Source organism: Epargyreus clarus, unplaced genomic scaffold (genome assembly GCF_041222505.1).
Source record: "Epargyreus clarus isolate Ecla_fem2 unplaced genomic scaffold, WU_Ecla_fem_2.2 ptg000034l, whole genome shotgun sequence".
NCBI lineage: Eukaryota > Metazoa > Arthropoda > Insecta > Lepidoptera > Hesperiidae > Epargyreus > Epargyreus clarus.
Genome location: NW_027332239.1, coordinates 8948314 through 8964382, shown reverse-complemented (window position 1 = coordinate 8964382; position 16069 = coordinate 8948314). Strand labels below are relative to the sequence as shown.

The 16069-nt window shown below is 31.1% G+C and overlaps 1 protein-coding gene across 2 annotated transcripts; it reads right to left on the bottom strand.

Annotated features, from left to right (window-relative positions):
- Positions 1–16: 16 nt before the first annotated feature.
- olf186-M (Ki-ras-induced actin-interacting protein-IP3R-interacting domain olf186-M) lies at positions 17–9370 on the bottom strand. 2 transcript variants are annotated; one of them, XM_073091179.1, is made up of 6 exons: positions 9188–9370; positions 7814–8325; positions 7139–7294; positions 6451–6544; positions 5497–5581; positions 17–4733 (listed from the first exon to the last, which is right to left on the bottom strand). In XM_073091179.1, the coding sequence occupies exons 2-6, from the start codon at positions 8249–8251 to the stop codon at positions 4697–4699; spliced, it is 810 nt and encodes a 269-aa protein (XP_072947280.1). In that variant the 5' UTR covers positions 8252–8325; positions 9188–9370; the 3' UTR covers positions 17–4696. The 2 variants fall into 2 exon arrangements, with proteins under 2 accessions (XP_072947280.1, XP_072947279.1); XM_073091178.1 differs by lacking the exon at positions 5497–5581.
- Between the last annotated feature and the right edge of the window lie 6699 nt (positions 9371–16069).

Genomic DNA, 16069 nt, shown 5'->3' with positions numbered 1-16069 from the left:
TAAAAAAACAAATGAGTTTTCCAGAAATCACTATATTTTAAATTGCCTCTGAGTAGTAACATTGATCCCACAAAATTTGTTTCGTCTTAAAACAACACACAATAAATGTTAACAATATTATTATTAAGTAACTTACATGAGCAACAAATGGAAACAACCAATATCATTAACAAACTCCATAATTTAACAATTTACCGGTTTACATACTTCCCATTCCTATACAGTAACCTCAATATGAGTTTTCAATACGAAAACTTTACCACAATATAAATATTATAGATCCTTATATATACTGTGACTTTACGAATACCTACTACCGTTAACTTCATAAAATGGCGACTTAAAATATAAATTCCTGTAGAAATTACTATTTGAACAATTATTTACTGGTAAAGGTACAGTACAGTTTTTAAAAGTTTACACGACCTTTAATAAAATGCTGGAGCATTTTATTAATATTTTTTATGACCAAATAAAAGTGCCATTTTAACCGCATTTTCTCGTTTTTTTTTTCATATTTAAAACTCATACTAAGGTCAGGTGTCCGTTGTATAAGGCACGAAGGTATTGAAGCCACTTACATTATTACAATTCGAAAATGAGTCATGTCAGAATAAATAAATATTATACAAAACTGGAGAAAATTAAACATTGACCAAAAATAAATTTACGTAATTTAAGTTTTAAGTAGACAGTCCGGCGCATTTATATTTTACGATTATTTATGCTACGATTCCAATTTATTTAGAGGTCGTGTTCTTGTCACGCCGGTATATCTCCACGTGCATGTCTCACCTGCATGCGTGCGTTGACCCGCTGTAGTATTAGGCTTAGATGACAGGAAAAGTATCTATGAAACTATAGTATGCGAGTGGCACGCATGCGGTTCAAAACTGCACACGGGCCCTGCGTGATTGGAAAAGGCCCTAAAGGTATGTAGGTAGATGTCAGACTTCTGTTTACTATCTGTATAGATTTAAGTTAAGGACACAATATTTTTACATAAACCATAATACATAATATAACTACTTAAAGATAATAACAACACTATTAAACTATTAAAACAAAATAACATTATTCTTTTAATTCATTGTAACTACTTTTCGTAAAATTATAAATCAAATTGCACTTGAAACATTGCTAAATTGCGAACACATAAAAAACAATATACAAATGACAAATTTCATTCGTCAAAAAGCGTGATGTTATATGTGAGAAGCAAAAACACACATTGCCTGTTAAGAAACTAATATTTAAATACGAAAATGTAAGGGCTACTACATAAAAATGCCATTATATGTTATTCTAACACGCAGAGCGTTCAGTTATGATAAAAATATAAAGTGTTCGTTTTAGTAATTTCTATAAAATGAATTATTGGCACACATGGAGTATACAATAATGAACTTTAAGCCGGCGATTGACTTGCAACAATTTGTGTAATGTGTCATTCATGGCAATCTTGTACTTAACACAAACATGGTCATTACTAGCATGGAGCGGCTAGGGTCGCTGCACTGACTAGTGTAATGCTAGAGTTATAACGAGACACATTACATCTTAATGTAGCAAGTCAATCTCCGTCATTAGGTTTAGGTCGATGATATTGTATACGTATAGATTTTAAGTAGAGGAACAGAAGATACACGAAAACGGTGCGAGTTTTAATTACACATATAACTAAAACTCGCACCGTTTTCGTATGCGTAATACGTGTATATATACATGCCGTGAGTGTGCGTGGGTGAGTACATACACTCCTACGTTTTCTCCAACCCAATCCCATCCAGACGTATTCAATATCTATTCGTACAGGGTTTATTCATTTGTACTAACGTCGATGACTATAAGCGATTATTTTTAGTACCTATCACAGCTAAAAACACTATCTAAGTACGCAAAATTCACTTAAGATTTAAAAAGCAGTCACACTCAAAATTTATACGAGACCACTCAGAAACTATGTATGGAATCGTAAGTAGGTCATCTAACGGCGGCGTTGGCGTGGTACCCGGAAACTGTGGGCCAAGAGAATCTTACACCTACAGTCGGGCAATTCTCAAAGGAACATTTGAATGCCGCCGATGCATCTTGTAATTTAGTCTCTGACCTATATTTAGCGAAGTGGTCATTTTCCGATATATATATTGTGTCATTACAATACATATTAAAAACCTACTTAGTTATTATAAAAACTACATACATACATATTCGAATTATGTAAGAAAGTTGTTAAAATGAAGTTAATATACTATCCGCTACACAGCTACTTAGACGAAGAAGGAATAATAAGTATTATAGAAAAGGAATAGATAGATAGATTAATATATTCAGACGAAGATAATAAGAATACTAAAGTTATTACACAAAACCTAAATAAAAGGATACCTACTGTAAATATGAAATATAAAGTTTCACTATATAATTTTAATAAATTCCTACTTTTATTTTTATAAAGGAAACGTACTTAAGTTTATTTTTATAAGAAAATTACTTAAGTAATACGCAAATATTTCTGCATTTATCTATTAACTAAGTACGCAGATGATCAATTCCAACGTCAGTCTGGTTTATTTTAAAAAGGTATAAGATATAAATTAATATAGAGTAAGTATTTAAAATATCTATCTATAAGAAAAGTTATAAATTCAAAAATGTTTTACTTAATACTTATTTTTTAATTTTTTTGATAAACTACGTTAAGATCTTTTAGGGCGAATTAATTAGAAATTTCGTCTACTATTTACTGATATAGCATTTATTTACTGGAATAGCCCGTGTAATAAATAATGAAAAGACCTACCGTGTGACATGGCTATATCATTATATTTAATATTAAGTATATTCCAATATTCCTAGTAATTCTAGTCCCTACATGTTATTATGTATATATCACATGGCATTTTAAAAAAACACTGTAGTACATACAAATACTACAAAAGTATAAAGAAAGTAAATATGTAATCTCAAAAACCAAATAATTTGTGAGTCCTTATCGGTAAGGGAAAAGCAGACAAGCGAATTTAAGATACAATCAGATCAGTTTTCGAGTTCCAGCGTAAATGAAGTGTGATTTAAAAAAATATCTAAAATTAACACATAAATAAGCTTAGAACACATGAAGAGTATTTTATCGCCTCCACGGAAGCGCGGAGGCCGAAGGTAAACACTTCGTGTGTTCTCACTCTTAGGGTCTCCAAACACTTATTACGTAGCGAAACCGATAAGAAAAACAGAAAAAGTTTAATTAAGTTACTGATACGGTATTAACAGTTTCATTCAATTACTTTTTCAAGTGAAAACGATGTAATTTCTACCAAAGGCGTATTGAAAATCATATTAAAAGTTGATAAGAAATTGAAAGAAGAAACAAGTATGTAATAACAATACATATATTAATAAGTTTTTTTGAAGAAAACTAACTTAAAAAATGGCGGGACCTTAGCTGCCAAAATGATTTTATTTACAAAAATATCCCGTTGTGAGTTGACGCAAATAACGTCATATTACATACGAAAATACATTTTGAATAGTAAACATAAAGCTTTTTCTGATCAAATCAATACGATTTTCCGTCCGTACGTGTATGGAGACCCTATAACGATTTATCAGTAACATTGCAAAACAGGAAAGGCATAGATTAAAATTATGTCAATTGTACGTCATTTACTACAAAACTAAAACTAAAGGCCATCCATAAATTAAATCACACGTTTAGGGTGATTTGTTGTGGTTAGCAACATAACGTCTTCAATGTAATTTAATATCTTATTTATTTACTTAGCCAAAATAAAAATACTGTAGCATTGAAAACCTGTTTTAAGTCGGTTAAAAATCACATTAAATAGAAATCATGGTTCCCCGGTTAATTTAAATATTATCTATTATTTATTTCTTGTCTTTCCCGCTTCAAGAAATGAGCTTATGTTGTCGTCATTTATTCAAGGCTTATATTTTAAGCGCTTACCAGATATGTACCAATTTTACAACAAAAAAAAATATTACCCGCCAAAACGAATAAATGTTCACCACATTATATTCTAACCTAGCCCAAAATAATCGGTGAGCATTTATGAATTTTGAAAGCAAACACAATTTTTCGAAGTTATACTTCTTTTGAATTTTAGCGTAGGATGTAACACCGTTAAACATAGGACGAACTTACGTGCCTAACAAATAATTTACTTGTAGTATTTAGTTTCGTCTACTGATCGCGATAAATGGTAAATGTTTAATGTATAAAAAATATCAATTACATCAAAGAAGTATAACTTCTTACATGCGTATAAGTATAGTCCGCGCCAAACTTTTAGTCCGCTCTGAAATTGTTGCGCGCAGGAGTAGTCAGAGAACCCACACAACCACAGGCATATACTCCGTAGCAACAGTAATGGCGCACTAACGCAACTATGTACACGTGGGCGAGAGCGGGAAGTGGACAGGTGCCGTGGGTCCCGCGTTGTCTTCGTCCCGCTAATATCTACAATTTGTTGTTGCGACTCAACTCGCTTCTATAAAAAGAGCGGACTAAAAGTGTGGCGCGGACTCTACACGCTTTAAGATTCAAGTGCTGCGAAGTCGAGCGGCGAGGTGGGCGTGTACGGCGGGCGCGCTCCGCATGTCCGCTATGGAGTGCCGCGTCTTCATTAGCGCTTCCTCGCGACACACATCGTCTTGTAGTATGCAATCCATTATTTTAGCTACAATTGTCGACGGTGGAACATGGGGATTCCCTGAAAACGTGCGATCGTCATATATCATACATCCAAAATCATAATAAAGATATTGAAGGAAGGTAATATGTGGAAAGAACGAAATCGGAAACATCAAAGCAAATTTAAAGACAGGCCACAAAACTTACAAAATAAATTACATAGAATAAAAATCTTGAAATGTGAAGCGATTTTAATGTACTATAGGTAGTACATAGCAAACTGTACAGGATGCAATTTTGCCCAGACGGGGTTACAGTATAAAAGTAAATATTCTGAGACGGTTTTTGATAGGGTGCACACAGACATATCGTCACCTACGTGGAAGTAACAACACATATCATTACAATTTGAAATATAGTCATCATAAATGTGTTTGAACTATTTCAGCCCAAACATTTCCATGAAAATCCCTTATAAAATTATATATAAGAAAATGACACGTAGAAAGTCAAAATAAATAAACAGATTAAGCAAAATTAAATAGATATAATATAAAAGTTATTAATTCATTTACATGCAAAAATAAAACATCTAGATAGTCGCGAGCAATCCGCCGAGTAACTCGCCGATTAACTACGAATATGTAAACGCGCACGATTACAGACGTGTTATCTATTGATTTCATTCGACAAAGCGAACATCTCACGGAGAAACGACAAAATACACCCGAATATCTAAATGTCATTATTTTAAAAAGATAAACAAGAAATATTACTCGCACTAAGAAACACAATATAAAAGCATGCGACATTCAAACTCCAGTAACCATGAACCAACTTACTGCACGGCAATCTCGGGAACCTGATACGACCTATGATAGCCCGAGGGAACAGGTTTCATGAAACGGCAAACGGGTGTGCAGTGTTCTGTTAGTAGTCCATTGTTGTTAGTAAAATTGCAAGTTACTACTCGTTATTTTCATTTTATAATAAAACATAGCTTTATTAAATGAATATGTTGATTTTGCATTATTTCGTCGCTAATACTAATTAATATATTATACATAATACTAAAGCAATTGTATAATATATATATTTAGTGGGTAAGTTTGACTGTGTTAGTCGTCAATAATACAATTGTTAAGATTATCGCCAATTATTCCACAGTAAAAAAATATTAATAAACATATTACATAGTTCTAATGTACAATTATCAATTGTTAACAATATTTGTATGCCTCATAAAACAAATCCTTACGATAATGAACAATAGCGAAAAGTAATTAGTATAATTTACCATCATAAAATAAATTGTATGTGTATTTGATAAATCTTATAGGTAATACTTATATCGTTACTCATTATTTTTAGAAAGTATATTTTTATGTAATAAACAAACCAACTATAGTCAACTTTATGCTTTACGTTGTTAAAATATTTTTTTGAAACATATATTTGCAAGTCTTTTATTTTTTGAGTAACCTGCACTTGTTTTAAGGTCTTTATCAAAAAGTTTAAGTGTTATAAAACAGTTTTTATTTTAACAGATTTCGGAAACATCAAAACATTTATAATTAACTTCATAAATTTTCCATTAATTTAAAAAAGTTTAACATTTATAAAATAGTTTAAAAATAGCTTTGAATCATTAAAAAATCAATAATCCCAATACCACTTCTTTTATCCAATATATTAAGCACCAAGTTGTTAATAATTATTTACACTCACCAACATAACTATTATTAATTAATAAGGACCTCCTCTTTTTATGAAGTCAGCTATAAATAATAACTTACCAGTTAGTCCCCTATATCCAAACACTCCACAATCATGCATCCGCATTGAATGATGTTCATCTTTTATAAACTGCTCTGTGCTTATACCTTTTAGCTGAAAAATTTTCAAATGAATATAGTATCCCTTTAATTATAATACTGCCTTACTCTTAAAAATAATAAATCTAAATTTTACACTTTAAATCTAACAAAAATATTCTTCACAACATGCATATTGTGTTTTTTAAAGAATATTTCTATTGATTTGTATTGATATTGATATTATCAATTGAAATCAATATGATATAGTAGGTAGTTAGCCTTTAGGTAATTTTTTTAAGTTATATGATTTTTGTAACTCGAATTGATGCAGCATTGCATTACGGTAATAATATTTTATTATCGTCCATTTATAGATAGCAGATGATATGAAATGATAAGATACAAGACAATACAACACAAAGTGATACGATTTTTATTAATAATATGCCAAAAAGTATAACTCCTTACATACATAAGTATACACACGTTTTTTTAGGCTAAAATAACACAATGGCCGTATTAGGGTAAAGTAACATAAAAGTTAAGAGTTCTGAGATACTTCATAATAGTTGAGATAGCACCAAAGGTACTATATGAACGCAATAACCTTTACCTCAAAATATTTAAAAAGGAACCACCGTACTGATGACTGACATCTTAATCTTACCTTAGATGGCACTAAAAATCGATCAGGTATTCTTTGTAATTTTTGCTGTTTCTCGCTTGGCCCAAATCCTAGGGCTAATAAAACTGATTCAGCATCAACTTTTCTAGCTCCTAGAACATTTAAAACGGAACTCCCGCTCGATCCACTTCCATCAGACTGTAAATAAAATACTTCACTTGACAACAAGTCACCTGTTTTCGAAAACTATGAATAATCAAAAATCATAGGCACTATTTATAATTTATGTAATCAGAGTAATTTGAAACACCAAGATGAGCTTAACAACACCTGATGTAAAAAGAATTACATGATACAACATACATATCCGTACCACGCGTGAATAAGTTAATAAGTCGAAAATGCACAATGTTCATTGCAGCTATTTGTACTCATTGGTGAGAGGGTTATTTTAAAATTTTACAAGTTGTGTATGTACGGTAAATAAAGACCCGTTAACTTACTTATTCACCCTATAAATTAAAATTATTAAACAATCTTAATGTTTATTATGACTAATACAATATAATGTACATAAATATATTTACAGTAGATCGACAAATCAACATATTCACGCGTGGTACAGATATATAGTACATATGCTGGAAAAACATTATTCCCCTCAGTCAGGTAATAAAACCCAAAATCTAGTACAAAGAATATACATAAAAGGAATACCTGTAATGAATGATCCCGAAGCAGAGGATTCTTGAACCTTGGAGAGCATCCTTCAGATTGAATTGAATGATCCCTCTGAAGTTTGTTCTTGACGCTCCTAATGTGTGGTGTGCTCGGTAGAACGCTACTTTCCAGTGACTTTCTCTTCCAAGCTTCTCTCTGAATAGGTACATCTAAAGTTTTCTCATCATCAAAAACTTCATTTTCATTTACATTTTTATCGTTATTTGCTTCATAATGCGTTTCAACAACAGTGTTTTCAGTCACAGATTCATCTGCTTTGTTTTCGTCTGACTTTGTGTCTGAATCAACTGTTTGTTCTATATTACTGTCATTAATGTTCTCCGTACCTTCAGTAGTCACTGCAAATGTTTCTCCAGCATTGGCATCAGTGGGCAGTGAGTCCAGCCACTGTTGCACTGGACTGCTACGGCGCATGTCGTCAATAACTCCACTAAGCCACCCTCTTACTTTACGCTCTAATATAGATGACACAGACTCATTAAATGAATCTGTAATGCAATATTGTAATTTCAAAGAGTGACATTGCGACAATGTCTAATTTTTAGACAAATAAAAAAAACTTTTTCTAAGCTTATTAAGACTACAGTTCAGTACTTAAAAATGGAAGGAGGTCAAATTACCATTTAATTGCGACCCCCGAAAAATAAAAAAATGTGACTTGTGATGAATATACAGATATTATAACAATGAAGCTAGACATCAACCAATATATCAAGTAATATTTGTTTCACATGATATAACAATATGACAACCGAATGGTATGAATATCATCTCACATGCCACCATATTCTGAGGTTTGAATTCCATGCTTGATATAATTTACCAACTTTCCACCAATAATGGGTTTATTTTCAAACGCAAATTTAAAACATTGCTACAATTAAGGAGTTCCGGTTTTGTTCAATCAACAATGCTCTAAATACACATACTCTGTACAGATTTTATCATATCAGCCGTTTTATATTACTTACTCATTTAAATACAGATTAACTAAATTTCCTTGTGTATAAAATATATGGAATTCTAGATAACAAAATGCTGAATGACAAAATGGTTGTATTTCACGAAATATTGGATAGATAGGCATAATTTTATCTACATGAAGTGTACCCACTTGCAAAACTAATATATCTAATTGTACGATAACAACCCTAATATTATAGATCAACAACAGGATTAAACCAGCTTTGAATACATCGTTCTAACAACAAACCTTGATTTTGATCCATCCTTTTTCCAAAACCAGGCAGCATGCAAGAAAGGACTTGTAAAACAAACGTGCAGATATTTTTGCAACAGGTTCTTACTGGGTACATGTTTCGTCAAGCAGAAAATATCAATTACACTCACCTTATATAAGTTATTTAGATTAAAGGTATACACAGTTCACTTCTTTACTAAGTTAATAAACAAATAAACGTACAAGCGTAAGAAACACAAAATCTTAGTAAACAAAAAACGTAAATTTATTAAACAACATAATTCATTCTCTTCTGCTTTTTATGGCTATTTGACGTTCCGCGAATGACATTAGTGAAATGACAGCAAGAAATTTTGACACTGACAACTGGTTTGGTTTTTGTTCACTATATATTACAATGCACAGAAGGATTAATATTACAATGCCAAAGTATATTTTTATAGTATTCCCTTTTGGACCCGAATAGAACCATAGGCCCTAAAGAGAAACACATATTTACACATGTTTAAAATTTATGTTAGATTATACAAAAAAAATATTTTAGGTGGATGTGTAACTGTAAAAGCCAAAACTGCGGTATAGGATTCGCAAGTAGGAGTAGATTTTAAAATTAATCAACGTGAGTTGGTATTTGCAATATTAGTATTTATCAGTGTAAACGTTGGTGTTTACTTATTTTATTAGGGCTCTAATAAACAAACAACAGCCTGCGTAGCCGACTATCTTTGGAGGTCACAAACAACAGCTAACGGCCGTCGTCGACAGTTATTAACCGGGCTCGCTCGTGTGACTGAGGAGAGAAACAGCTGATAAATAATTCTATTGTATAACGTACTCTTGATTCATGTATTAGAGTAACCACGGATCATATAGTTTAGGTCTGAATTTACATAAATTCGACCCACCCGCTCACAGCGCATTACCGCTCGCTTAATTCTCTATTTCCTTTTATGTTCCAACATATAATATAGCCAATCCTATACCAGATTTATTAAGTTTAGGTTGAATATTACTTACTTTATTTGAAAAATAAGGAAGTAGTCCTTCTTTTTGAAATAAAGTACCTCAACATGACTGACGCTAGGTATAAATGGTAGAATGGTAGAAACAAAAGGAAAAAGCGACAGTGATAGATTTTGTTTTTATTAATTTTTAATTATTTTGCCCATAAGAAAATAATTTAAATGGTTTTTCATATTCTATTCTTTTCTTTAGTTATATACAATCGTGGGATTATCCGTTGACAATCCTGAGATTAGAGAATAAAGTAGGGATAGAATCCTCTAATGCTGTCCTATGATAAATGACCTCAGGTAGCGCTAAAAGGGAATAAAGTTTTAGGTAGGTAATAAAATATCATTAGTTTGATAAGAATGTTTATTGACAAAGAAAATTTTGTATAAAAAAATGATCAATTTTGAAATAATACACTTTTTCTTAGATAGGTAGGTACCCTATGGCCCAGCAGGGCAGCGCGTTTAAATAACATAAGAAGTGGCAAACGAGCGATTTCTAATATTAATATTAATTAGTAAATAAAATACATTTAGTAAATACTAGTTGCACCCCGCAGTTTCATCCGATTTACTCATCTGGAAGAATACAGTTTTCTTATACTTATATACATAAATATTATAACTAATAAGAGATATAACTAATAATAAGCGTCGGTCAAGTTCAACTAATAAAACTTCGACATCTTAGTGTTGTGTAAATAATGTTCTATACGATGTATACGGAAAAATTACACTCACAAGAGCTTTAAACTCTGCTTGTCTTGATAATAGTAATAAAATATGTCACAATAACATATATTTATTACATAGTTAATAAAAATATACGTATACATAATATCTATACTTTGATAGGTAAGTAAATATTTATATCAGCATTATATCATGTATTTATTTTTATCTACTTAAATATAATATGTACTGAATTCCAAGGCGTGAATAAAATAATATTTTCAAATATTTTGAATAATCTAAAATCATGCTAGGCATGATTTATTAAAATACATTCTTATCTGTTTATTATTAAAAACTTAAATGGATCTTAAATCTTGTGACTAGATTTAAATATTTGAACTTTATGTCAATCTTAGACGTGAGCTCATTACACACACAACAGTCCAAAGTAAACAGAATTATTTCGTGTGTTTTAATAATTAAGTGACAAACGGATAAATCGGTTCATGTTCTCGCAAACATTTCGCGTTTACTACATTTATAGGTACTAAGTAGGTAAGCAACAGAAAAACAAATAAAATACCTACTTATATAAGCTTTAAGAAACATGTTTTAAGTTTAGCAAAAGCTAGTAAAACTGTTTTAGGTACATACGAGTATTATGTTTTAATAACAAGCTGAATCAAAAGATGATTATAATGACGTAATTTCTCTTACTTCGTTGTTGTCTTTACATAAAGAGACAAATTATTATGTACCCTATAGATATTTAAACGTTATGCATTTTATATACCTATGTACTTTTTGAAGATTGGGCTGTTATACTAAACAATAGGAACAAATAGGAATAAAGCAAACTCCAGACTGCAAGCGTTAGAGTAGATACCCATTCGTAACATAAATTTATATTAAATATTTGTTACTATTTATAAATGTTTATCATTTAGGTACATTTAGTTGAAAAAACATAGTTTCGTTTCATAAATATAATGAATAAAAGTGAAATTTTCTGTTTTATTTATAGGCTTGGCCTGAAATTTTATTTTTAGAAGTACGTCCTTCTACGCTTAGGTAAGGATGGCAATCAATATGAAGCTCTGAAGTGAAACGAGTAAAACGGATTTTAAATTTTCAAGTAAAATTAATTGTTCGGAAACCCCAAAACAAAATTTTAATCTGATTTTGCCTTAAATCTGATTTGCTTGTAACCTAGAGGCTGCACAATTTTTACGTTTCCGTCAAAGCGTGTGGGTACCGATTAACTTGAATATGAGGAGATTATATTCCTCAGGAGTGGCAAGGTATCTGTGATCAGTTTCAGGTAGAACATGTTCAATATATTCAATATGATTACAAATATCTATGGGCGGCAGCCCTTAAACATTAAGAAATCACATATGAGGACATATAAAATGTACAATTTAACTTGAGAGACTAATTTAGTATAATATCGTGGTCATTCCAATAATCTACGGCTAAGTAGCAAGTAACTCTGCAAAACTGCATAACACCATTATATATTTATAAGTAAAAATTAAAACTAAGTACCTAAACATATTTGCTCAGTCCTAAATTTGAAAAGCTGTTTTGGGTCTTATATACAGTCAGGCTTTGTACAACTGAACTAATTTCGGGACAGTAACAAAAAGAGAAGAGATGCTACAGGAAGTGACGAAAGCTACTATTTACCTTAAAATGATCCTAATTAACCTACATAAAAATCGAAAAGTCGAGTACAGGAGTGCACGCGGCTGAAACCGCGCGGGCATGCTGGACTCTAATAAACTCTACAATAATCTACAGTGCTCACTTGCCACTTCTTTGTCCAAAAATGTTTGTGAGGGCACAAGGTGGTACATACTTGTCGACAATTTGCTTAACACTTCAACTTAATTTTCAATACTTGCATATTGTATAAAAACCGCTACGAATTCACCATATTTTGATGTGGCAAGTGCCAAGTTATAATAAATTCCTTATAATTTGAATAATGTATGTAATTGTAACGAGGTGAATGGCTATTTACTTACTTTTTATATATATAAGATTATAAAATGGTTGGTATTTTTAGTGCGCTTGAAAAGTTCTCAGCCTGACCCATTGACATTATTGTATAACAATTATATAATAGAGTAAATACTGATCAAGAATGCACGTGATTTAAATATTTGAAATGTGATATTGATCATTACATTACAATAGTGCGATAGAGCAAGTTACTGACCACAAAAATAATTATCTTTGAAAAACATCGGCGTCAATCAAATTATTACGTTCGCGTAGTGGTCAAAATTCATCTATAACAATTATTCAAAATTGAGGTTATTTTATGGTAAAGCAATAAAGATATTGTGTTGCCAAATAAATAAGAAAAAGGTACTACTTAAGTACTTAAATTGTTTTATTTTCGCCTGTTCGCTAGCAGACCAGCGGCTTTTATAACAAACTCGCGTTTTGATTATTGCAACGATACTTCAATATATTTTATCAACTAGTTATGTTTGGAGTCAGTATCAATTGCTTGCATTTTATTTTTCATTGATTTGTATCAAAAACGCGCTTTATAGTAATTTAAGCTTAGAATCTTAGAAAGCTTAGAATTTTAAGCGTCCAGTTGCTACGTCGAGCGTCCAAAAATTGCTACAACGCTCAAACTTATATTGCATTTTGGATTGGATTGCAGCATCTAGTTTCTGAAAAGTAGCTAAATCGTCGATCGCCGATGTTAACAGTAGCTAGTCTATTAGGGCCGTTACATAAAGTACACGTACCTTCTACATAACACTAAACTGTGACTGACGGTGTACGTGGTGTATTACAATCGTTGCGCACTGAACATACTCAATATTGTCACAGCTACTCCTACATTGAAACATTAAAAGTTTGCGCATTGTAATACTAAAGTTGACATATCTAATTATGAATTATGAATATTGCTTATTTTTTGCAACGCTTATTGTGGAACACGTGAATATTGTTGATCAGTATCTACAAGTACTATTAAAATATGATAAAAATATATACGTAATATACAAAACACAAATGTATACTTAATAATAATATAAGTGCCGCTTTTGCTGTAATTTATTTAGTAGTACACAAATTAATTTGTTAAACTTCAGTAAAAACAAGCCACTTCAGTAAAGAACAGCCTTTGAAGTACAAATTTTGTATGACCAACAGTAAACATCTAAGTAGTTATGTAAATTTAAGTAATTTTAAAAACAAATAATAATGTTGTATGACAATATTGCATTTTTTAATCCTTCAAAAGTCCATTAGATGCTCACTTATCTTAACAATTCATTTGTAGGTACGAGTATATATTACTTAACAAAACTGATGTTAAAATTATATTTGATGACTCAGACGTATAAATTTAGCAAATAATGATATATTTTACGGATTATCTACGAGAACAGTATACACAGAAAAAAATATTTTAGACCAAAAACTTTTCAAACAATTCTGTTAAATCGCAGTTGTCTCAAATACATTCTGGAATCTTCTGTTAATATATTTAATAAAATATTGTAAATTCTATGCAATGCAAATGTCATTCCTGTCACAGGAATGTAAGAAATCTCTATTTTAGTATAAAATAGTTATAGGATTTAAGTATAAATTTGTTCATAAGGCACACTCAATTAAATATGGCATTCTAACATAGTCCTTAGGTGTAGAAATCACGTCGAAAATGGGCTTGAAGGAAGATATTATTTGGGGCCGTTTATAAATAGGCGATATGAGGTTAGTGCGGTTTTCCGGTCACGCCTGCCTCTGCCCGCACGCGTGTCTCACCGGCAAGCTTCCCAATTACATCCTACCATTTCATACGCACATAAGTCACGCAGACTGGAAAGATGAATTCATGTGTGGAACGCGCGTCTGGCCTTAATCACGTGTGACAGGAAAGGCGGGTGTGTTTATCGGGTATAAATATTACTTCGTCAGTGACAAAAGAGAGAAATTTAAAATACTATTTTCAATCAAATATAAAAACAATAATAGCGTGTTAATGGCCTCACAAAGAAAACATGATTTATTAATATCCCCTTCAGTTAACTAGGACAGTTATAATTAGAAAATCTATGCTAGTAACATAAAAAATGCATAACGCAAGTAACAGACATGATTACAGTGACACAATATTGCTGTGGTACAAATTATTTTATCTATATAGGTATTAAGTACTAACAAAAGCAAATTCATACTTAAATCCTTGATATTAAATGTCGTCAATTTAAAGTAGAACAAGTAATACTCAAAAGTGTAAAATACCATTCATATAAAAAATAAAACGTTTTAACAGTGTTTTACAAAAGGAAATAATCACATAATTAACTTGTTCGCTGAGACTTTGCTCCAATTTAGACAGAACTGTTCTCGCTTTGAGTATCGTTGTGTACGTGTCAAGAGCCTGTTGAACGGACTATAGAGTTTCTACAATGTCACTTTAACCGTTTACATACAATCCTATAACACAACATATTACAATTGATCGACACGATATTATTGGTATGTTACGATCAGTAAACATGTACAGTTTCCGTCTCCAATGTTATAACAGTGCTTCTCAAAGTGGTGTACGCGTACTCCTTGAAATATGCCGGCTGCCGTTAACTGACGCACTGAGAGAATTCAATGATTACGTAAGTTACTTACCTAATCAAATCAAAGTAAATGTTCAATTTGCGACAAGAAATAAGTTTATCCATAACATTAACTAATAACACATACTACTCGTATCTATCTATTGTCATTCATTACTACATTTGTTTTTTATTGGAATAAAAACAGCTAATTATTTTGTTATATCTATAGCCAGTTTTTTAAAGCTATTTACCGTTGATTTGAAATCAACATATATTACATTATTTTAGGTTGGTATCGAACAAAAATATAATGGTAGATCGATCCAGATAATTAATTAGTAATTAGTAAATTCCATTACAACCGAAGTAAGTACATTGTTCCCTATAATAATCTCGGTTGGTCGGAAATTACTTAATCAAAATTTATGTGGCTTCAATTTAATTTAAACCTTTTCAAATAGTTTTCATCAATTAAATTTGATTTATAATAACTACACGACCCTATCGATTTTTTCTTAAATTAAAACGTAAACTTAATACATTTTCACTGATCGTAACATTGTTATCCATATTCGTACAATAAATGGTAAACTTAAATAGTCTGGCCTTAAATATTGTAACAACTATACATATTTAAAAATTAAAATATATTTTTAAACTTATGTATTAACTCAGTCAAAAAAATCAAATTTCATTTTATTTTTGGTACCTATCAGAAAACTATTACTAAGCCTACGCAGTCGATTCT

Coding starts and splice junctions, on each gene's coding strand:
- olf186-M (XM_073091178.1), bottom strand. CDS start 8,251: ATGCGCCGTAGCAGTCCAGTGCAACAGTGGCTGGACTCACTGCCCACT. Junction 7,295..7,813: donor TTCGGGATCATTCATTACAG/GTATTCCTTTTA, acceptor TTTTATTTACAG/TCTGATGGAAGTGGATCGAG. Junction 6,545..7,138: donor GATTTTTAGTGCCATCTAAG/GTAAGATTAAGA, acceptor AAAATTTTTCAG/CTAAAAGGTATAAGCACAGA.